The 24715-nt window shown below is 40.1% G+C and overlaps 1 protein-coding gene across 2 annotated transcripts; it reads right to left on the reverse strand.

Annotated features, from left to right (window-relative positions):
* Positions 1 to 2115: 2115 nt before the first annotated feature.
* On the reverse strand, positions 2116 to 24163 carry LOC108986841 (RNA demethylase ALKBH10B-like). Of its 2 annotated transcripts, none has more exons than XM_035684775.1 (8): positions 22973 to 24163; positions 21992 to 22039; positions 21342 to 21439; positions 21124 to 21241; positions 3967 to 4086; positions 3743 to 3855; positions 3507 to 3661; positions 2116 to 3028 (listed from the first exon to the last, which is right to left on the reverse strand). In XM_035684775.1, the coding sequence occupies exons 1-8, from the start codon at positions 23607 to 23609 to the stop codon at positions 2305 to 2307; spliced, it is 2013 nt and encodes a 670-aa protein (XP_035540668.1). In that variant the 5' UTR covers positions 23610 to 24163; the 3' UTR covers positions 2116 to 2304. The 2 variants fall into 2 exon arrangements, with proteins under 2 accessions (XP_035540668.1, XP_018815156.1); XM_018959611.2 differs by having other exon boundaries at positions 3967 to 4089.
* Between the last annotated feature and the right edge of the window lie 552 nt (positions 24164 to 24715).

Genomic DNA, 24715 nt, shown 5'->3' on the forward strand with positions numbered 1-24715 from the left:
TCTGAAACAAGAAACAACTGATCATGTTTTAGGTGGTGGGGAGTTAGCAACTAATGTCTGGAACTACTTTGCTAGCATATTGGGCGTTCGGCTGCCTCATACTTGGACTTCGAAGGGGATTTTCAATGTGCGGTGGTTACGTGCTTCGGTGTCTTCACAAATAGGTGTGTGCCGTGGTCTTCTGCCTATTCTTATCACTTGGGCGTTGTGGAGAGCACGGTGTAATGCACGGATGGAAGAAAAATATTCTGATTGGAGAGGGGTAGTTTGGTGGGTTAAGACAGCTCTGTTAGATATTTCTCTAGAGATACAAAATTCACACAGATGAATTTTAAAGATCTGGAAATTATTAAGGAATCAAATATCCCTCTTGTTTTGGTTAAGAAGAAAATTGCTAAGGTTGTTACGTGGAAGAAATCAAGAAGAGGTGGAGTACTTAATATTGATGGTAGTTCTCTTGGTAACCCCGGGCTGGCTGGCGGGGGAGGCATTTTCCGGAGTGGCTTCAAATACCATAGTTTTGGGTCGTGCTCTCCTGGATGGCTTACGAATGGCTCAACAAATGGGGACTTAGGAATGTTATGGTGGAATCGGATTCGACGGTAATAGTGGGATGGATTCGGTCAGGAGGTTGTAACCTTTGGTATTTGTGGGATTTTTGGGAAGAAATTAAAATGTTGTTTGGTGCTTTAAATTGCAATATTTGTCATACTGATCTGGCTTATCCTAGGCCGCTGCTCACCCTAGGAGAGTAGCTTGTCTCATCAGAGCCACTAACCTCCTCAGCTCCTCCTCATTCTCGCCTTCTTGGCAGGCGGCAACTTTTCTAGATTGCCTATCATGGGACGAGACACTCATCTCCACCTCGATCTGGGACATTTCTGCCAGGAAATCCACAAGGTGCTTGCTCGCCCATATGTTGGACTAGCTGCATTTTGTGGCACCCACAACAATTTTTCTTCACCAACCAATAGTGTCTTTCTTTTCACTCAACCACATTGGTGGTTTGTCCCCTTGCACTAGTGGGCCCTCACATTTATGCAATGAAACGTTAAAACTAGAACGCTTGTTTCCTAAAAAATTCTTCTAAATATTGAATAAACAATAATACTATGTATCACACTCTAAAATGTGACACTTTTAACTTTTTTTATCTTTAGATTATCTTCTATGCTTTTTAAAGAATAATCTAAAAGATGGTGAGCAATACATCTGATTACAGTAGGATGAAAGTGTGGTATATAAAATTTTCCTTTACGCAAAGATAAACACAATAACTAGATTGAAAGCCCTTTCAATTATTATTATCTTTTGAATCATTATTATTGGGCTTTCTAACGAGCTGCCTAGAAGCGTTTCTAAATTGAGGTTTATTTGACGTTAGATGACAATCTTGTGAAATATTGAGATTACACTAGGCTTTCTCTAGAATTTACAAGTAATTGACAAAGAGAAATGCTAGATACAAGTCTCAAATAGACAAGCTCCTAAAAACATTTTGTAAAATAATGAATCTCACTAATAAATAATAATATTTTTTACATTTTTTTAAGATGGAGCCTACTTTTTTACAAAGGCTTGTATGAGACTTGTCTATTTGGGACTTGTACAAATTATTTCTCAACTGACAAAAGCAAAACTGCAAACGGGGATGTACAGTGGAAGACTGTCTAGGGAAGGCTAGTTACACTGCAAGAGCATGAAAAATGGATATTAGAACTTCAAAACTAGTCTTGTATCGTTCTTTTTCTTTCCCACATTTCCTTTTATTTTCTGGCGACACAACGAATTTTATGGAGAGATCTTCCAACATAACCTGAAACGAAACGAAACGAAACGAAACCAAACTACTGCAATCCTCTCAAGATGTAATATAAATTGGCGAAAGACCAACACCAATAAACAACGTAATTTACACACCAAACCATCAGATTTTTTTCTGTTTTATGCCATGGAGTTTTTATACCTGATATTATGTAGAAGAAAATTTTATATACCATAGTGTTATCTCGCTCTTGTCCAACTAAGTCAGCCTTACTGCAAGAGGCATAGGTTTGCAAGGATGCGACTAACCCCAGACCATAATTTAAGAGAAATATGGCGAAAGAGCAATAGTTAAAATAAAAATCCGAGTTTGCTACCAACTGTAAAAGTTTATACAATAAGACAACAAAAAGGGGATGGAGGAAGCGAGGGATTACAGTGAGATGGTCTTGTCTCGAATGTTGCCGCTCTTTACATTTGCTTCAAACTCATTGAAGTTGGCAGCCTACCTCTTAAAAGGAACTCTCTCTCTCTCTCTCTCTAAACTGCTCCTGCTGACTGGCTTGCCACCACATTGTCAACACTCTGATTTTGTTCTTCCTGCGCCACTGCCCGTCCACTGACAGTTCCATCAACACTTCCATTACGGCCTTGCCTTAGTGTTTTCCCTTCTTCCGGCAAAGCACTTGCGCTATGGCTAGATTTCCCTGAACCGTTTTCTTTTCCAGACAGGGAAGCCGTCTCAGCAGATAAGTTCACTTCAGTTGCAGTACTTAGTAACTTTTGAGGAGATAATGAATTAGCAGAGCCTGGTGGAGGAAGGAAAACTCCAGTGCCAGGGACTGGAAAGCGAGGTGGAGGATGCCTTGGTGGTGCAGCCGGCCATCCAGTTGAGCCAGACGGCATGGGAACTGGTGCAGGATAAGAAATGGCTGGTGAAACTGGAGTTGGCACAAAAACTGGTTGGATGCCATTTGGGGGTGGGAATTGGGGCCGAGTCGACGGGCCTGGCAGTACACCAGTAGCTGGAACAGCACCAACATGCTTTGAAGGCATTGAGTGGCGATTATGATTAGGAGATCTACTGGGTGGCGGACCCCAGTGGGATGATGCTACAGAAGGTAAAGGAAGACGCTGACTGTCACTAGGTGTGGATTTCTTTGGTTGAGACTTTGTGAAAGTAACAAGTATCCTTTGTTTCTGGAGGGATGGAATAGCATGTCGTGCAAAATCCGAGGATTTTCCTTGCATTACTAAGAGAGATCTGTGTTTCTCAAAATGATAAACATTATATCAGGAAGCAGGAGATCTAAAACTTCAGTTGCAACTCATCAATTATAAATTGCAAGTCAAGAAGCTTGCAGGAAAATAAACACGTTCTATGTCTATAATGATATAAAATGACAATTGATCATAACTATCATGTTCCCACCACTTCTGAAGTATGCAAACACGTTTTAAGCCCAATTTCCCTCGTGTATTATAGACTCTTCTAATGGTTATGTGAAGATTTTATGAAGAAATGTATAATAACAAGGCAACTGTTATTTAATAATGTATCTCCAGTCTCTACCGTAACGTGGACATGGTTCAACTCAAACTTACCAGGTCTTACAGAATGCGGAGGTAATGTCAAGTTTAATTTTCAAGCACATTATGCTTGAAGATTGAGAATAGACGAGTACCAAAAGAAATAACGAATAAAACAGCACAAGCAAAGTGAGGTGGTTCAAAATGATTACCCAGGTGCAAGGGAAAGCTTAAGAGTGCCTCTAAAATCCCCAGGACGGTCTATCAAAATTACTTTTCCAAAAGTCAGGTCACAATCAGTCAAAAAAAGGATGCAAACAGGCCTCCCAAACCAAGCTGGGAACATGTGTGGCTGTGAGTGATCACCCTACAAATATAAAACGAAAATTAGGCTAGCTTCACAAATCACACACTAAAAATTACAAAAGAGAATACCATAATTAACAACCTCATTATAGAAATCAATGATGCAAGAGTCTGGTTTTGAAGTCATTATTTGCATGCCTACCAAGCGTTCAATAACATCTTGTAGCAAGGAAGGGATGGATTCTATTTTCTGATCTGCAAAAATTATTAAAGAACAGAATCCATGAATAATGTTTAAAAGAATAAACTCAAACCACATAACTCTCAAAACTTATTTTCAGAGGAACATCTTAAAATGGAGCATGCCTCTAGAGGTTCCTACTGCATTATCCTCTTCTGGAGATGCATCTGCAATAGGGAGACCCAACTGAATCATCTCTCTTCCACGTCCCTTCATAGGCCTCTTTGAAACCACATATGTCTGACCTGCTTCTCGCCAAACAAATATTTTAGCAATTATTGTTAGTTATTTATTTAGCTAAAAGGGATTTACTACAATGTGTCCAGACACAAATGTCTCAAAGAAAGCTAAAAGTAAGTTCATAGCAAGAGGACATATTTTCCACCAAATCTATATGCAGAGGACATGCCCTCTCTCCCATTAGCCAGAAAGGAGACCATACTGTTTACAGATGACAAAAATAATAATGATAATATCAGTATAGGCCCCTCTGGTAATACCCGGTATAATAATATTATCCTTACCCCTTGAGGGGACTCCCTAGCAAGGATTACTATTATGGTCGCACTCAGGTAATGACTTCAAACCTCAGGTTTCCCTCAAAATAACAAGCAAATTGGTAATGAATCGTTGTATTAGTAGCATTATTGAGCTTTTACTCAAAGGGAAAATACCTGAACAGCTTCTGGATTTGGATAAAGCAACTTTGCGATGCATAATATCGCATGTACATAAAATCACCATTCCCAGAACTTTGTTGTCACAATGGAATCAAACTAAATCCTACCCCTTTAAAAGTGAGGAAGACCAAATACAATAGTCACTAGGTTCTTTGAATGAATCTAATTAGCATTCTTCAGGTTGAGGATTTTTTTTTTTTTTTACAAATAAATTTTATTAAGACAAAAGAGGATGTTTTATCCTAATACAGAAGAAATATGTGAGAGATCCACCAAACTAGCCGAAGGAAGAAGTGCTAAATTTAGATAGTGAAAATATAAAAAGAGCCACCATTTGGGCCACAATTGTATGAAAGAGGACATTAACAAAGAAATACTTGAGAGTTCTGGCACGGCACCAATTTCTCGCCATCCTAAGAACTATGGCCATTTCTTTCTCTTCAAATACACCACAATAAGCACTATGAGGTCATCCTCCTAGTGTGCACTAATTTTTTTTTTAATAACTAATAAGAAACTTTATTACCAAGAATAGGCAAAGCACAAGTTCATAGGACGTATACAAAAGAAATAACTACATCTCTCTAGAAAACGAAAGAAAAGCTAATTCAAATCCAGAAAATTAACATCCTTCATTACAAGAGTTTTAGCCCACAAACACAAAGTACTAAAGAAGAAATCCCCAAGTTCTCCCATCAAACGTTCTTTGTCTTCAAAGCATCTCCCATAGGCACCACACATCAAGCATGAAGGAATCATCTTCCATATGGCAGCTACACATTTTCTTCCCTCTAATCCATACCATCCTTAGTTAGACATCACCCAAACTATACCCGTCCGAGTAAGAACCTCATTCCACAAAGACATGGCCACTTCACAGTGAAGAAAAAGATGATTTACAGTTTCTCCATCCTTCTAGCACATGACACACCAATCAGCTATAAACATACCTCTGCTCCTAGGATTATCAGTGGTCAAAACTTTTCCAAGAGATACCACCGAACTGAAAAAAACCACCTTTGAAGTTCACTCTCCAAATATTTTTCCATGGAAACTCACACCTCTGTGACAGGTTAAAATTCTGTAGAAAGAAGAAACAGAGAACCTGGAATTTCCTGCATGAACCCACAGCATACTATCCTCCCTTCCCAAAAAAACAGTAACATCATTCACTTCCCAATCATTAGCATCTCTAATAAAGTCAACATTCCACTGAATAATATTATCAATACACGAGAAAGAATCTTCCACAGCTGTGTTTTGATCCCTCACAATCCTATAAAGAGAGGGAAAATCCGACTTCAGCGTAGAATCCCCACTCCAAGTGTCATGCCAAAAAAGAATCCTCTTCCCATCTCCCACCTTAAATTTAATATGAATAGAGATTTCCCCCCAACCTTTTCGAATGAACTTCCACAAGCCCACCCGATATGCACCTCTAGCTTCTTTAGACCCCCCCCCCCCCCCCAAAAAAAAAAAAATTACATCAACAACATTTTTCCATAAGGCATCTCTCTCCATATGATATCTCCAAAGCCATTTCCCTAGAAGTGCTTTATTAACCAGCTGCAAATTTTTTACCCCCAAACCACCACAAGAAATTGGTTGAGTAACTTTGTTCCAACTAACCAAATGAAAATTTTCTTCCTTCTCCATTACCTCCCCACAAAAAATTCTGATATAATCTCTCAATTCTTCTTGCTACGCCTGCCAGCAATGGAAAAAGAGATAGAAAGTAAGTAAGGAGGTTTGATAATGTGCTTTTTATCAAGGTTATTCTTCCCCCTTTAGACAAGTAAAGCATTTTCCAATCAGCTGATCTCTTTTCAATTTTCTCAATCACTCCTTTAGACAAGAATCCTAGTGTGCACTAATGGCTACTAACTGCTCTTTCAAACATGATAAGAGATCCACCACATGAGAAGGCATAAACCAATCTATTCTGAAGAGACAGAAACATCATGTTCCATAGAAGGCTAGTGACCTCAAAGTGCAGACGAAGGTGATCCACATATTCTCCACTCTTTTTACACATATAACCCCGATTAACCCCCACTATGCCCTACTTCCTCACATCGTACAATGTAAAAATGAGGTCCTTTCATAGACACTAAACAAATTGTAAAATGACCTTACTTTGAACACTCATTTTTTAGATGGGCCCTTGACCATTTTGTGTTCACCATTACATCCCACCGTACACAAAACCAGTCAAAGAATGATGAGAGAAGTAGATCCACCTCACAATCATTAGCCTCCCTTACAAAAGATACATATAGTACCCCATACTGGTGATGTGTATGTGAAGTATAAGATCCCTCATTGCTTGGAAGGGAGAAGCTCTTGCTGTTTACAATGATTCCAATAGGGCTCCAAATGTTCTATTGACTAGTCCTTTTGAAGTATGGCCCAGATGTATCTTGGGCCTTCCCTTGGGGCATTACATATGTATAACTTTGGTCACGTGCATCAGAAGTAAGCAAAAACATGGTTACATGCATCAGAAAAATGCACGGTAACTGTTGGAACTGTAGATGCAGTATTAACTAGTAATGCCCCAGAATATTCAGCCCCAAATTAGTTTAATCGAATTTTATGTTTGAATGTGAGACACGGCTGCAATTTGATTATTTTGGTACAGATCGATTGCATTTAAATGCTGGTTGTTTTCATTTGTGGGGCTGATATGTTATAGAAGGCAAGTAGATGAAACTTGCCTAAATGGGGCCTACTATGGGAAAGGAAACTTACCGGAAACAGGGACAGCCACTAACCCAGAGATTTTAGGAAGCCTAAAATCAAGGCTGCTGAATCCTCCATAGGTTTAAAAAACTTCCTTAACTGGAAACCAGAAATAGGAAGCAACCAAGTAACTCTAAGTCTGTCATATCTCTAAGAAATTTCCATAATAAAAAATCCATAAGAGAAGCTTCTAGGAGGCACATTCTGCCAAGATCAACCAGCCAATTAGGGTTGGCTGTCATCCAAATCCTACTCCATCTATGACCCAACGTTGCAGTCTAATGAACTCACCAAAAACCCTAGACTGCTTGTGTGATAACCCGAGCTTGACTAAGCATGGTTCATAGATTTAATTCTTAGTTACCATAGTATTTTAAGGGCCTTACTTTTTTTTAGTTGAAGGAAAGGTCTTAGAATATTTGATTTAACAACTTGAGCCCAAGTAAAGAGTAACCCTAGAATGACTTGTATAATTTCGGCCCTATTTAGAAACCCAAGCCCAATGGCCCTAAGCCCATGACCCAAACCCTAGTCACTAGTGCCATGTGTCATACATGTTTTGCACTATGAATCTAGACTTGATAGTGGATTAAGGGTAGAGAGAGAAGTGTAGGGAAACCAAGAGATGGCTTGCACGCTTACCCTAGAGGAATTGCCACTTGTCAAGCATGCTAGAAGCCTTCTAGAAGAATCAACGGATAAAATGGACCTAGGGAGACTAATGGATTTTCGGCCAACCCTTTCCCACATGCCTAGACCCATTGTTTTGGCCTAGTTTCGCGTTCTAAGGTAGATATTCTTTGAAAGGGGAGCTTAGGGAAGAGAAAGGTGGATTTTCTAGGAGATTTGCATGGAAAAACGAAGGACACAAGGGATTTCGAAATTTGTCAGATTTTGTAGTGTCAACCAAGCAATAAGCTTATAGAAGAATAGATGAAGAGACATTTGTATCAAAGGACTAATATACCCTTTGGATTTCGGCCACCACACTCCCAAGCACCTTTTCATTGGCCACTTGTCATTTAGTTTGCAATTTGAACCAATGGCACATGAGGAGTCACCTTGGGAAGGAGCAAATGGAAGATGAAGCAACAAATAGGGAAGGAGAAGAGTAGGCGGCAATGGGCAAGGCACACGCCTATGCCACTTGTCACTCTTGCCAAAGGTTGTTTGTTGGAAAAAGGAAGAGGCATGAGACGTTTTACAAAAATACCCTAGAAGAAATATTCACTTGCTTGAGAAAAAGGAAGGGCATAAAGGGAAAAAAGAGGGTTTCGGCCAAGGGAGAGGAAGCCCTACACGCCACCCATGCATGCCCCTTCCCAATGCAATCCAAAGTGGGATTCTAAGAGTCTTTTTGGCAAAAGAGAAGAAGGATGAAGAAACACTTGTCACTTGTCACTCATGCAAGGGTTTTAAAGACAACCAAAGGGGGAAGTGAGGAGACCACTATAAAAAGGAGGGAGTACACGCCTATGGGCTTTTCCCTTCCCATTTTTCAGAATTTGCATGAACCCTCACCCTCTCCACACAACTCTCACATACTCACTTGAAGATTCTCACACTTTCTCGCATTTTCTTTCCAACCAAACAAAAAAGACTTCTTTTCAAGAGAAGATTTTGCGACCTTCAAAGAGAGAGAACGGAAGACTCGGTTTTCTCTTAGTTCCCACACACATATCACTTTTCCAACTCAAAATGAGATTCAAATCTCAAAGGAATTCGAGAGTGGTGAAACACATGTTTTCATGAAAAACGATCTAGGGTTTTCAAGAAACCCTTGAAGCCGAATAGTGGGAGGTGTTCATCCTCCATGTATTCGACCACCACCATGTGTTCTTACCATACTTTGGGTTTTGTATAAAAACACGAGTGAAATGAAGGGGTTTTGGACCTAAAAACCCTAAAAGCCGAATGGTTTAAGATCAAGTGATGCCCTAGAAACCCTCACACACTCAAGAACATGAAATAAGGTTTTTATACACTCTTTCTAATGTAATACATTTCAGATTACAGCTTGCTAATATTTCATTTCGTGAGTTTTTGTAAGTACACAATCAACTTGCTCTCGCTAAATACTTGTATATCTTTGTGTAAATCCTTCTATTGTTGTGGTTGTTTTGATTACTATTTATTGTGTGCTTACTTGAATATGCTTATATGATCTTGGAATATGAATATGATATGAAAGGTATGATTCGGTTTAAGATGAAAATGGCAAAAATGTCCTTTGCATGTTTCGGTTTTAAGGAAAACAATGTTGTTAATTTGTGATACTTGATGATTCGGCTATACCATGTCTCAGAGGTTTCAGATCTTAGCCAAACACCATGATTTTATGTTTTGTTTCGTTATACTTTGATATCTAAACAATATGTTTGAAGTTTGAAGCATGTTTCAGTGATGATTCTTCATAGTTTTGCACTTACATGTTTCGGCCAAGGCCCTTTTTCATAGTTTCATGTATGCGTTTTGATAGTTCTTGTGATCTATGTTATCATGCCATGAATTGAACATGTTATGCTCGGTTATTTCATGCATGGCATTTCACATGTCATATGTCAAATATAAGAACGTATGTCTTAAGTCTCATGTCACATGCATTTGGGAGAAGTGTTTTCAAAAAGTATTTTCAAAGAAAATAGTCTAAAAGTTTTATCATGACCCCAAGTGCTAGAAAGAGGGAATGTCTTAGTGGAACTCCTCTGTCCACTCTGGAGTGCTTAAGAATGAAGTGATAAGCCCTAAGTCAACGAATAACCATCGACGAACCTTGAATGGATTTTTTTAAAAGCATTCCAGAGCAAGGAAGCGCCTAATGCTAGTAGGTGCGCAAGACATATAACCCGACAAAATACTATCGAGTTAATATGAAATGACTCTGTTTATGACGTATTCATCACGGTGTACGGACCGTTGATGGTGTGGTAACTAGCAAGAACACGCGGTTTGCAACCGTGATGCGTCCACCCTCTGAACAAGAATAAGAGCTCATATGTTATAGATCACTTGATGAAAATCTCGTCATATGATAAAAATCACTCGATGAAAATCTTGTGATATGTTCTGATAAGGCAAGTTCTGAATTCACGAATTGCACAAGTGTTGAATCCTTGAGAAGCTTAGAGCTCTCTCTCCGTACACATGCATATTTTCTTTTCCTCGTTGCTTCCTGAAAGTTCTTCCTCGTTAATGCTTGATGCATTAATTGTTTCTTAAGTTATATGGTGATCAAGATGGGTTATCCCATAGAAGTAGTGATTGAATCTAAGAAGAAGTTTGGATTCGAAAATGACTTGAGATGACTTAAGATGAGTTGAGATGAGTTGAGATGGATTGTGAATAGTAATGAGATGAGTTGTGAATAGTAGTGAGATTTGTGAGTTAAAGTTGCTGAATAGTAATGAATAGTAATGAGATGAGTTGAGATGAGCTGAGATGAGCTCAGATGTCCTACGAATCCAAACGTCTCCTAAGTGTTTTATTCTGTCAAAGGAGGGTGGTGGAGTATTGCGAATCACTGAGAGAAGTTGGAAGTTGGAGCATGCAGTGCCATTGGGTTCAGCTTCAACTCAGTGGCTGGTGAAGGTGTAAGAGGAATGCTTAAGAGGGCGGAAGAAGGAGGTCTATTCGGCAACTAGAGAAGGTTACTGCAGTCTTACAGCACAACGTTACGTAAATTGTAGAGGGAGATACCTTGAAGTTTCTGAGTATAACCAAGGGGGAAGGAGGAATAACCTGTGCATTCCAGAAGGAGAAAATGGTCGGGGTTGGAGGAAATTAAGGGAGGTACTATTAGAAAGGGGAAAGGAGGTAAAAAATGCAGGGGTTTGGACTGGTGGGGATCAGTTGAATCACGGGAAGGGGACGGTGAGACACCAGTCACGGTCGTATAAGGAGGTTCTTACGTCGTCTGCGCCACACACAATGAGAACATGGGATGGAGATGCGACAGGTTCTGACAGGGGACAAGGGAGGTGGCGTTGAGAGTATGATGTGTCGAACCATCCCCATGGCAGGAAATCCGCTGCATGTCAGGAGGCGTGGGAGGTACAAAGATTACTAATGGATATGCAAGGCTAGCTACAGTTTCTGCAGCGAAGCATGGTTGAGATCGTGGAGTTTGTGGGGCTGTTTAAGGAAAGTGGTGATACAGGCGTGTTAAAAAGGAAAAAATGTTGGGTTGATGGAGTGGGTGGGCCAAGGATGTATACAGGGGCTAGGCCTAGTAAGAAAGGGGCCCAACAAAACAGAAAGGAAAAGGGACGGGCCGTTTAGCGCAAGATCAGTGGGCCTGCTCGACCCAAGGCTCAGAGGGACTCAGAAGGGGCTGGACCGTCTCAACCTAGGGCTCAATCTGGTGGACAGGGGCCTCTTTCTCAGGCCAGTGGAAATCCAGCCCAGCAGGGCTGCTCGTTCGATCTGGAAGGGCCTAGGCTGCCTCAACCCAGGGCCCAATCTCGTGGGCAGGGGCCTGATTCTCAGCGGGGCTACTCGTTCGTTTTGGAAGGGCCTGGGTTGTTTCAACCCAAGGCCCAATCTTGTGGGCATGGGTCTGGTTCTAAGGCCACGGGAGATCCAGCCCAGTGGCAAGAAACTCGGCCCAGTGGCGTGAACCCCAACCCGGAGTATACCGATGTGCTACCCAGCCTTGTCTTTGTACCGGAGAGCCTACCGACTGCGGAGGTAGCACAGACACTACCGACGGTGGTTGAGGAGGTCGCTGATGAGGTCGCCGAAGAGGCATCGCCGGCATACTGTGCACAAAGGGCGTTGGTGGAGTTCAAATCACATGAATCTTCGCCGAGGGAGGCCCAGATTTCGCCGATAACTTTGGGTGGCCTGGGCTTGGCTCCAACGGCAACATCTGTCAATCCCTTTGAGGGTTTTGAGTTGGAGGAAGGAAATGAGGAGTCTGATGACCTCATGCACTCTGTGGAGGATGAATTATTTCTCCTTGAGGCGTGCGAACAGATGGGTTTGGAGAAGTTCTCTGTGGGGGAAGATTTTCAGAACTTTTAGAGTAACAAGATGGAAAATCCTATCCCATTGAACTACTGTTTTCCAGATCAAGCTTCAGATTGGGTCATACATAAGGTGAAAGAGATCCAACATTTTGTGGGGATTAACTGTGAGAGGTATGAAGAGCAGTTCATTGCTTTGTTAAATGCTATGGAAGCTAGGTATCAACAAAAAAAGAAGGGGGACTCGAAGAAGAATCGAGAGCTTAAAAGGTTGATGCGGTCGATGAATTCAGAGGGTAGTTCCAGAAGGAGCAGGGTAAAAGGGAAGGGGCCGGTTGTTCATAAATGAAGCCAAAGATTGTGTCTTGGAATGTCCGTGGTCTTAACGAGGTAGAGAAACGTCTTCAGATCCGGCACTTGCTTCGTGAGTGGAAAGCGGACATCGTTTGTTTACAAGAGACGAAGCTAAAGTTAATTGATAGTAAGATGGTGAGGAGTATTTGGAGCAGTAATTATGTAGATTGGGTATACCTGGCTGCGTCAGGGGCATCGGGAGGAGTTGTAGTGATGTGGGATAGGCGGGTGGTGGAAAAAGTAGAGGACTACATAGGGAGATATATGGTAGCGTGTTCTTTTAGATGTGTGTCAGATGGTTTCCTGTGGGCATTTGCAGGTGTTTATGGGCCCAACTCAGACGTGGATAGAAGATTATTGTAGGATGAGCTAGTAGGAGTTCACTGTTGGTGTGGGAGCTTCCTTGGTGTATTGGGGGTTCAATGTTGCTCGGCTCCTAAGTGAGTTTTGGAAATAGAAGAGTGAGGCCAGCAAGCTTGGAGTTCTCAGAGTGTATCTTTGACTTAAACTTGATAGACCTACCACTGGCAAGGGGCCCTACCACATGGTCCAATAATCATACATGGACTCGTTTGGATCGTTTCTTAATCTCGCCATAGTGGGAAAGCCATTTTCCGGACGTATGGCAAAAGCGGTTGGTTCGTTTAGTTTCAGACCATTAGCCTATCTTACTTGATTGTGGAGGCATTCAGAGTGGTAGACGATATTTTAAGTTCGAGAATGTGGTTGAAATCAGAAGGTTTTGTGGATAGGGTCAAATAATGGTGGATTTCGTATTAGTTCGAAGGTACACCTAGCTTTATTTTTGCAAATAAGCTGAAAGCGTTAAAAAGAGACCTAAAGGAATGGAATATACAGTCTTTTGGCAATGTTGAGGAAAACAAAAATTCCAAGTGGATGGAAATACAGGTGTTAGAAAGATTACAGGAAGGGAGACCACTTACTGAGGAAGAGCAAGCAGAGAAAACATTGCTGCTCGCAGATCTAGAGAGGATAATTTTGGAAGAGAAAATGTCTTGGCGCCATAAGTCGAGCATTATGATTAAGGGAAGGAGATCGGAGCACGAGGTTTTTCCATAGTATTGCAAACTCCAATAGAAGAAACAATAATATTGAGGTGTTGAAAATTGAGGGGGAGTGTAAAGAAAAAGAGTCTATCAAATATCATGTGGATGATTTCTTTGAGAAGATCCTTACAGAGCAAGTGGAGTGGAGGTCTACTCTTGATGGGTTGGTGTTTAACACTATTGAACCAGGGGATGTTGCCAGGATGGAGAGGGTTTTCGAGGAGGAAGAGGTGTTTGAGGTAGTAAGGAAAATGGTAAAAGACAAGGCTCCCGGACTTGATGGGTTTTCTATGGGCTTCTTTCAAGAATGCTGGGAGGTGATTAGAGAAGATCTTTTGTAGGTATTTCAGGAGTTGTTCTCGTTTGGGAAATTTGAGAAAAGTCTTAATTCCACTTTCCTTGCCTTAATACCTAAAAAGGCAGGAGCTATTGAGATCACAGATTTTCATCCTATTAGCTTAGTGAATGGAGTATACAAGATTATCTCAAAAGTGCTTGCTAATCGCCTAAGGGAGGTGTTGGGTAAGATTGTGTCTAAGCCTCAGAATGCTTTTATTAAGGGTAGACAGATCCTTAATGAGGTTCTAATTGCCAATGAATGCTTGGACAGTCGTTTGAAGGCTAACAACCTAGGAATTATATGTAAGCTGGATATGGAAAAGGCGTATAACCATGTTAATTGGGACTTCCTTCTATATCTACTCGGTAGGTGTGGTTTTGGTGAAAGGTGGAGGTCTTGGATTAGTTGGTGTATATCTACGGTACGTTTCTCTGTGTTGATCAATGGCAGCCCAGAGGGTTTCTTTCAGAGTTCTCGTGGCTTGAGACAAGGGAATCCATTATCTCCTCTACTTTTTGTTATCGTTATGGAGGCACTAAGCAGGATGATCTCGGCTTTGGTGGATAATGGATTTATTAGCGGTTTCCAAGTTGGATCTCCGAACAGAGGTATTACCACTATCTCTTATTTGTTGTTCGTAGATGATACGCTTATTATGTGCAAAGTTGATCGAGACCAGATGCGGGTTGTGAAGGCATGCTTGATTTGTTTTAAAGCAGTATCTGGTCTAAAAATGAATTATGATAAATCCGAGTTGGTGCCGATTGGAGAGGTTCAGAACATTAGAGAGTTGGCTGACACGTTGGGATGCAAGATAGCGTCTCTTCCTATGATTTACTTGGGACTACCATTGGGTATAGCTAAGAGGGCACGCTCGATCTGAGATATAGTGATTGAAAAAATGGAAATGAGACTGGCAGGGTGGAAGAGAATGTACTTGTCGAAAGGGGGTCAGATTACTTTGATTAAAAGTACACTTTCTAATCTACCCACTTATTTCTTATCCTTATTCCCTATACCAGCAGGTGTGGCGGGTTATCTAGAGAAGCTACAAAGAGACTTTCTGTGGGATGGATTAGGAGAAGAGTTTAAATTTCATCTTGTCAAGTGTGAGAGGGTGTGCTGTCCTATCTCTTGTGGTGGTTTGGGCATTAGAAATTTACGGTTGTTTAATCGGGCGTTACTTGGTAAATGGCTATGGAGATATAGCAAGAAACCAGAAGCTCTTTGGAAAACTGTGATTGAAAATAAATATGGAGGTTTAGGGGAGGGTTGGTGTACTAGAGAAGTTAGAGGGGCTCATGGAGTGGGGTTATGGAAGCATATTAGAAAAGGGTAGAAGGTCTTTCAGTGACACACTAGGTTTCAGTTGGGAACAGGTGTCAGAATCAGATTTTGGAAGGATGTTTCGCCACACCGCTCTCCAAGATGTGTTTCCTATACTTTTCCTAATAGCAAGTGCCAAAGATGCCACAGTGGCGGAGGCTTTGGAAATCTCTGGAGGAGGTCTTAATTGGAATATTGATTTCAATCGGGCGGCACAAGATTGGGACATGGAGATTTTTGCGGACTTTTATAGGCTCTTGTATTCTTGTCGTCCAAACATCCAGCATGAAGATGGTTTGTGGTGGATTCCTGTAGGTAGAGGGGTTTTCACTGTTCGTTCCTTTTATAAGGTCCTTACACAAGTGCCGGAGATACAGTTTCCATGGAAAAGGCTTTGGCGACACAAGGTTTCTCCCAAAGCTTCTTTCTTTGTGTGGACAGCGTCATTAGGCAAGATCCTTACTACAGATAATCTGAAAAAGAGAAGGATAATCATTGCAGACTGGTGTTGTATGTGTAAAGGAGGGGGTGAGTCGGTGAACCATCTACTTTTACATTGTGAAGTAGCCAGGACTCTAGAATGAGGTATTTAAAAGGATGGATTTATCATGGGTTATGCCGGAATCCATGTTGGATATATTGGCATGTTGGACTTCTATCCGAGGTGTGCATCAGATCAAAGCGATTTGGAAGATGATTCCTATTTGTATTATATGGTGCTTGTGGCAGGAGCGAAATGAAATAACAATTGAAGACAATGAGAGATCTATGGTGGAGCTAAAAGTTTTCTCTTTTAAGACTCTATGTACTTGGGCCATTGCTGTAGACTTTAATGGCATGAATCTTCATGATTTCTTAGCTGCTAATGTGCCTTTGTAGATAGGGCATACTTCTTTGTAATTGGCAGTTGATGCCCATTCTTGTTAATAATACTTATTTTACTAATAAAAAAAAAAAGGCAAGTTCTTATTAAGTTCAACATAAAAAGAAAAGTTAAAGATGTTTTTTGAAAATGTCAATGTCTCTGTTACAAGTCCTTTGAAAAATGGTTAAATGCATATGAGTTCCGGTCAAGTCACATGCCAAGTACATGTCCATGCACGCATTTCATGGTATACCTTTTGTATGCCTGTTAACTATTGTATGTTGCGTGTTTACTTGCTGAGATTTCTCGAAATCTCATTGTGATAGTTTCTACTACCATTCTCCAACCGAAATGATAGAAGTTGTTACAAGATTAGAAGACGACATCCATGGCCAAGCGGAAGAGAACAGCACCTCCTTCGGAGAGGATCGTGCCTAAGATGGATACGGCCTGAGCCCTTCATCCTAGAGCGAATTGAGGCCATCGACTAGGAGATTACCAAAATACTCCAGGTTATTGAGGAATTCAAACGGCGCAACAATCGGGATAAGGATAGGACCTTAGAGAAGCGCGTAAAGCCCAGGCCCTCTTGAGAAAAGTGAAAAAAAAAAAGAAGGGGAAAAGGATGGGACCTAAGATATTTTATGGGAAAACTTATGACTTAAGTCTCAATTTTTGAGGAACAATATTTTGAGAAGGTCCCGTGTTTTGGGAGTTTAAAATTACTCTATGCTTTTGGGATACTATATCTTTAAATGATGCATGTTTATGGGAAATTGACAATGTTGGGGTATTTTGTTAGTAACTGTGCCATGTGCTTCGCGATTGCTTATCGCATTGCTTAGATTATCCGACTTTTATTATTTTTCGCTGCGATTTTTATTGCATATTGCTAGTGTACTTAGGTGCATTGCATTTTATTTGTCATGTACGAGGGGTGTGTAGCCATATGTTACATGTCCCGGCATTTCAGTCACCATCCAATCCCAAGCGGGGGAGGGCTATGGGCGCCACACTGCTGCCCCTCATAGAAGCACTTGGGGTTAGCCCATATTGTTTATAAACTGTTAGACTGCCAACAAGAAATCCCCCTCTACATTCCTAAGTGTGCTGCTCCTCTAAGCCCATTTATACTTAAACTTTCATCAACAAATCCAGGGAGAAACATTTAGGCCACTTCCAACTCTGCTGCCAATTTCTACAGCCTCTCTACCTATTTTCATCATAAATCCAAGGTAACTGGATTGAGAATCCTTCTCAATGTCTTGCAGCCCATAGGTGAGAAAGTCCTTGAGTTCCTCACACTTCTCTTCATGAAAGATAGGTATAATGATCATTCAATGGCTCTGAATTCTGCTGTACAGATTAGAAGTCCTCATATTCGAAGCCCTAGCCTGCAACCTTTGTCTCCCTTGCTGCCAACACTGCCAAGTTACTAAATTCAAAGTTTTTTTTTTAATTTTGAATGAGAAAAATCCCAAATTTCCTTACCACAGTAAAAATGGTAAAATTAGTACTTGTTTTGCTCTACTTTCACATCCCAGCACCTTGTTACCAAGCCCTAAAAGAAATTTTAGAGGCTGCAAACCTCTGATCTAGCTAGGGTAAGATTCCTTCAAGAATTCCTTTTAAATTTAGAAATCCCTTCCTTTTTAGAGTCAACATTCTGAACCATTTTTATGCATTTTTTGTGGAAATGAGAAGGGGGGACAGAATAGTCGTCTAGTCCTCTCTTTTTGTGTAGCAAGATTTCTTAGGCAACAACCTCTCTTGAACCTTTTTTTTTTTTTTAAAGTAAACGATTATATTGATATGAATAGGCATAGTCCAAGTGCACAAGATGGTATACAAAAGGTCACACCTAGTTAAAGAGAAGTAATAGAAACAAGAAAATCATGGAAATCGAGGCCACGACAATCTACAGCTATGGCCCAAAGAAAAATAGTGCTAACAAAAAACAATCTAAGTTCTTGTAGTGAGCGCTCATTGTCTTCAAATGTCCGGTCATTTCGCTCCTTCCATAGGCACCACATGATACAAATCGGGACCATTTTCCACACCGCTAAGATTGTGGGAAACCTCGTAGATTTATCCAGCTCGCCATGAGCTCTATCACTATAGCAAGCATAACCGAAGCTAACTCCATTCTATTAAACACTTCATTCCATAACATTCTAGCCACCTCACAATGCAACAATAAGTGATCCACATTTTCACCATTTTTCCTACACATACAACATCAATCTACTATGATCACCTTACGTCTCCATAGATTATTTGTTGTTAAGATCTTACCTAATGCTGCTGTCCATACAAAAAATGCCGTTTTGGGAGGCGCCTTGTTTCTACATATCTTTCTCCAAGGGAATTGCATATTCTGCGGTTGTGTAAGCATCTTATAGAAAGAACGGACCGAGAATTCACCATCGTGGGTATCCACCACATCTTATATGCTCCTTGGGTTCTCTGCCTCATGGTGTATAGAAGAGCAAAAAACTCCTCAAAGCTGCCAACTTCACAATCTTGGGCGGCTCTAGTGAAATTCACATTCCATTGGACTAGTTCCCCCAATGACTCCATGCGATCATCCACCGAGGCATCTTTCTCACCTGCAATTCTAAAAACTGATGGGAATAAATCCTTTAGGGCTTGATCTCCACACCATAGGTCAGTCCAAAATTTTATTCTAGATCCATCGCCCAACACCAATCTAGTATGTCGATTAAAGGTCCCCCACTCTCATGGATCTGTCCCAGGCCCACGCCCATGCCCACACCCGCACCAACGCCAGCTCCTTCCTCAACGCACCGTATTAGTAAACCATCTTTCTCCAATAAAGCCATCAACTGATCTTGCATAGCTTGTAACGTACTGTGCATGCCAATTTTTGACAAGCCGACACAGGACCTGCCACCACCCTCTGCAATAGTATTGTGCACGCCGTGTTTGTAGCTCCACTTCTATTTTGTTCCCTAGGCTGCACCGGCACCTTCGTCTGCACCAGTGCCTCCCTATATGATCGAGACTGTAACTAAGGCCCCACCTCCACCAGCCTCTGTGAGCATCCTCCTCCTCTGTACATAACACTTTGCTCATTCAAGGAGACCTCTCCCAGCGCAACTACCATTCTCCTGCATCCCCTCCCCTCCACATCTTCCGGGATGAAGATGAAGTTACATCTTCCACCTCCACCATACTCCACCAGCGCTATAAATCTTCCTCGGTCATTTGAGCACCTCTGTGCTATAAAACTTTTGTCACCCTCCCTTGTCGTCGCATACAGCTCCTTCATCCCACTCCGCAAGCTTTCCTCCAAGGTCCTGATAAACCATTTCACCACAGCTTTCCCAAGTCTTAACTCCTTCATTACCCGCCAACTCCTCTCTGAAATGAGTACCGAGCCTCCATCCTTCATCATAACGAAGGTTTTTGATTCTATGACTTAACTTATCGGACCCCCCATGATCAACAACTTATAACCTATACGTTCTAATCAACCTCAGAACACCCCACAAACCTCATCAAAAGATGAATTTACGGAGAGAAAATGAAATGTTTGTACGGAGAGAAAAAAAGTTAATCCCTATGCCTTAAGGAATGAGATTTTGGCTTTAAAAATACAACACATTTGGTATAATGCATGCCCCTCTCTTAAACTTCTATGCAATGTATAGTGTAGGCAATAATTTGAGGTATGAAACATAATCTTACAGCAAGAAGGAAATTGAAAATTTTATGGGTTCGGAAATTTCTATGAATGGTATAAAACTCGTGAGAAAAACGATGAGTAGCAAATGCATTTTATTATGTTTTATTTTGGCCATATGATTATACTTGGTACCAATCCAATGCCTTGGGTGCATGTGCAAGCCACAACAAAGGATGCTAAGAAGGTGTCATCCACTGGGGATGATTACATCCACCAACAAAGTGGTACCCCTGATGTACACAAGATGTGGGACCGGTGCACAACCGCAACACAAGGGTTAATAGGTACTAGTTGCTCTGTAAGTAAAGGATTAAACTGATAGATGATTTATGTAATGTGCGCAAAAGGTTAATTGTGTTTAAGGATGTTTTTAAAGATAAATCCCAGTTTATATCTTTTTACCATATAAATTCATTTTTGTTTTTATTTTTTAAACTTTCCTGGTCCATCATCAATAAACTGTTATCTTAATCATGAAAAATGTTCTTGGTGATGTTGAGAATGTTGATACGGGCCAAAACTAGTGATGAAGATCATGTCATGGTCAATAATGTTCAACGCGTTCTAGGACTGGGTTTATGTTGAAGAAATTGACATTATCTCAAGTTTCAATCTAATTACTTATAACAAAATTATTTTGTTTTTTAATAAGTACACTAATCAAAAAAATTTATTAAAAAAATATATTGTAATGGCATCTATGGTGCAAGCATTGTATCCAGAAACGAAGGGTATATGTTTGGTTAACAGAAATTATGAAAATGTTTTAGAATTTTTTTTGAGATATAATACTAATGAGTTCTGTGAAAATAAATAGGAAAATTTGAATAAAAAAAACTTTCGAAATATGTTTTGTAATGGGGCTTGTGAAAGTGGACAGGTAGAGTGGAAAAGTTGTTTGGATATAATTCCTTTAGGGTAGTTTTTGTATTGATGTTTGTGTATTTTAATTTTCACTGAAGTCTAGGCAAACGATTAGATGAAATGTTGAAACAGAATTTTTTATTTTTTTTTAAATTGTAAGATGTTCCGATTAAAGTTCAAAATTCTCTGGAAAAAACAGTTAATGAAACAAGGCCAAATCTTCCTCAACTTTAGAATATACATGGAATTGACATATGTGCTGTTAAATTTTAAATCTCCATTTACAACAGGCAATGCTTTCCTAGAGAAAGGATAAACAAAAAGAAGAGCAATCTTCTATGATTCTGAAGAGACTGAGTTGGTAAACTTGCCTTGAAAATGTCCTCCTTTTCCTGAAGCCCTCAGATCATTTACTAGTGAAACAAGCCTTTGCACTTCCAAGTCGTCAAATAATTCTTCATAGTGCTGCAGCCCATCAACCACATTGACCTAAAACATAATAGGAGAATTATACAAAATAGAAAAGAATATCAGGAACATCTCACTTGAGATAGATATAAATAAAAGTACTAGTAAAGTAGTACACTACCGCCTTCCCCTCAAACATCTCAGTGCCAACAAAAGTTTTTGGTACAGTACCAAGATTCTGCTTCTCATTCTGGTTTTTTTCCTGGTGCAAATGATTTTCTAACAAAACAAAGAAGGCCACACTTCAAGACACAATAATAAAAATATTTAAAAAATAATATAACTTAATACTGTAGATGGAATTAGTGTCAATAAGGTAAATATAGTAAACAAATCTTAGTCTCAATATAGCAAGTAGTTTTAGTCCTAAATCCATGCAAGAGAGAGGAGGGGTTGTTTCTGTGTTTTGATGAGTTAAATATATGGATAAAAGAGAGGTTATCCTATATCTGTTAAAAACGTTTCATATACATTCTAACTTCTAACCACAAGCACTCTATGTTAAAGGGGGGTGAGAATAACTTTCCAGTTACATTCTACTTGGTACAGCCGCCTCCTTCCCTTTATTGGCCATCACTGGATGAAAACCCATACCATCTATAATCCATAAGCTGGCAGATGCCCTAACAGCCAATGTCATTAACTCCCAAGGAGTTTTGAACTCCCCCCAAAATATTATAGAAAATTCGACATGCACTGCCTCCCCAAAAAAAAAAAGGATAAAAACACACGCGCTCGCACACACACGGAATGGAAATCCAAGAGGCATGCCTTTGGAATGTGAGTTGCCACAAACCATTCCTTCCCGATATCTAGCATCTGCATCAACAAAAAAATCAACATCAAAGTGGGCATGTAGACTCAAATGTAAGGTGTCTTTCTATTAAATCCACATCTTTCATAAATTTTTTTATCTCTAAAAATTTTTGTGATGCAAATCAGGCATTGAAAGGACACGTTGACCCTTCATTTGGAGAGGAAGAACTGTTGGTTGCCCATATCACCATTTTCTGATAGTAATAAAAGAAAAGCCAACATTTTTCCCTGACCAAAGGAGAGGAAAGTGCAACACAAACATATAGGGAATGATGTTTCTAGAATTTTAAGCTTTCTAACTCTAAGAACCTCAAAAACGTTGGCATTATGCACAGAACAGGTATGCCATACATTGTGACACTGGGGGAAAAAAAAATTTAATACTGTTCAAGAAAGTCTTTAAAAACAGTAAAATAATCTTTGCATGAAGCTGACTGATAAGGAGATCAAACCTAATATTTTTTCAATCATGAAACATTCTACTCTACCACAACAAAACACGCATGCACGGATCGACTAAAATGTGCTGTACAGGAAAACTGTGCCGTTGGGAAATAAAATTAGAGGCGATACAATATATTCAAGGAGTAAAGGATGAAGAAGAGGAGCTGAAAATCACATAATCCCAAATTAGAATGGTAGCCAAAACATAAAGAAGCAATTACCCAGTAGTAGAGCAATTACCTTATTAACTCACAAATCAAACTAATAAACGATCTTCAAAAATGCTCACGTGATACATATCCATAAAAACATGTTTCAGAAGAAGTTACTTTCCTAATCAAAAACACCAAAATCAAGTCATTCGAATTAGTAATGACATAAATCTCCAACAGACTATTTATGAGAAGCAATCCGCTAAGTAATGAAGCATTTAACATCTTGCAATAACAGCACATGTATCAAAACAAAGCCTGCGGAAACCCAATAGATTACCTATTTTCTCCTCTCCAAGTGCTGAACCCTTATCATCCAAATTCCCAACCTCCCTTTCGGACTTAACTTCCTCAACTTTTTTACTCGGTCTCTCGGCTTTCTCAAAACCCACAACACCACCTAACGCACTCTCATCATGACTATGAGACTCTGCACTAGAATTATGCGCTTCCTTCGTCGCCTGAAGCCTCTGCCCTTGCTTAAACCCCATACCAGATCTCTTAAACTCCTTACCTCCCGACTTAAATGGCTCAATATATCTCTGCTGCCTCGTCCACGCCACTTGTTGCAGCGCGTATATAACTTCAGCCACCGAAAAGTACTGCTGCAGATGTAGCACCGGGTTCCAATTACACCGCCTCTGCTGAATACATCCTATAACATTATCGTACTCGCCCGGCTCACCGACGGCGCGGATATGGTGACACAAGGAGTCAATTATCGCATTGGCAGCGGCAAATTCGCCACGCAGCCACGAGATAAACCCATCCCGCTCATCAGGGAAGGACTGTCGGTGGTAGTGCTGGTGGATCTCACCCGCGCCTCCACCGCCACCAGAACCACCGACAACCCCGTTGCCACCGCTAGTAAATTGCATTTTGTCCGATAAAACCACATTTCCCGATGGCATTGCCATGAGAACAAATAATCCAAAATTCACAACTATCACATATACCGCATGCTCAGTACTGCTCGCACCAAAGCCTAGAAAGACGCGCTAATCCGATAAAATTAAATATCAAATATAGGGGAAAAAACGACTCAGGCCTGTAATATTTATAAAATTAATAAACTCTAAAACAAATAGTAAACAGAAAGTAACGCAATTCTTGAACTGGGTTTTGATATTTTTTATCGAACCGATCGGATTGGAAGAGGTGGAACGGAAATATGCGAAAATCCAAATATGGAGCTAATTGATTATTGTGAGAAGGGAGGTTGAATTGTGGGGGGTGAAAAGCCCGGATCTGAAAATGGGATACGTGATATTAGTGGCTATTTTTGAGCGTACAGTGATAGTTACGAGCAGATCAGGGAGTTCATTTTGTATAGCGTGAAGGAACGAGATCTAGGGTTTGTAAGGGTTCCGGTGAGTGGTGACTTTGTGTGCGATGACTGAATGAGAGAGAACTAAGTGGCTGATTCCACACGCATTTGCCCAATAGTCTTAAATGGCGAGTCGTGACTGCTTATGAGCAGAGGTTTTTTGTTGTTTGTAACAACTTGTTCACTTTTTGGGTTTAGTTCTTGCAATGCTCTGGATGTGGACCGGACCAAGGACAGAATATTCGTTATTGTAGGGGGTGCTTTGGTCACATGTAAGGCCGTAAATAAACGAATAATTTCTTAATAAAAAATATATTTATAATTGTGAATTATGTAATTATCGTATAATCATTTTAAAAATAATAAATAAAACATGTGACTCATATGAAAAAATTAATTTTTTAATAATAGATCTCTCTTTTTCAAAACGATTACACGACATTTATAAATTTTACGATTGTATATAGAATTAATCTTTTTTAAATGGCTTTAAATCCAATCGATAAAATTGAAATTTAGTTCAATTTGGTCGTGTTCAACAGAATTATAATTGATTATTAAATAATATAAATTAAATTACTTTGTATTTATAATTTTTTATATCATTATCTTTATATTTACAAGCTTATAACTCGCATAATGCACGGACCGTTATTTATACCAAATTTTATAAATCTAAATAGTTGATTATATAAT

The sequence above is a fragment of the Juglans regia genome, chromosome 13 (assembly GCF_001411555.2).
Source record: "Juglans regia cultivar Chandler chromosome 13, Walnut 2.0, whole genome shotgun sequence".
NCBI lineage: Eukaryota > Viridiplantae > Streptophyta > Magnoliopsida > Fagales > Juglandaceae > Juglans > Juglans regia.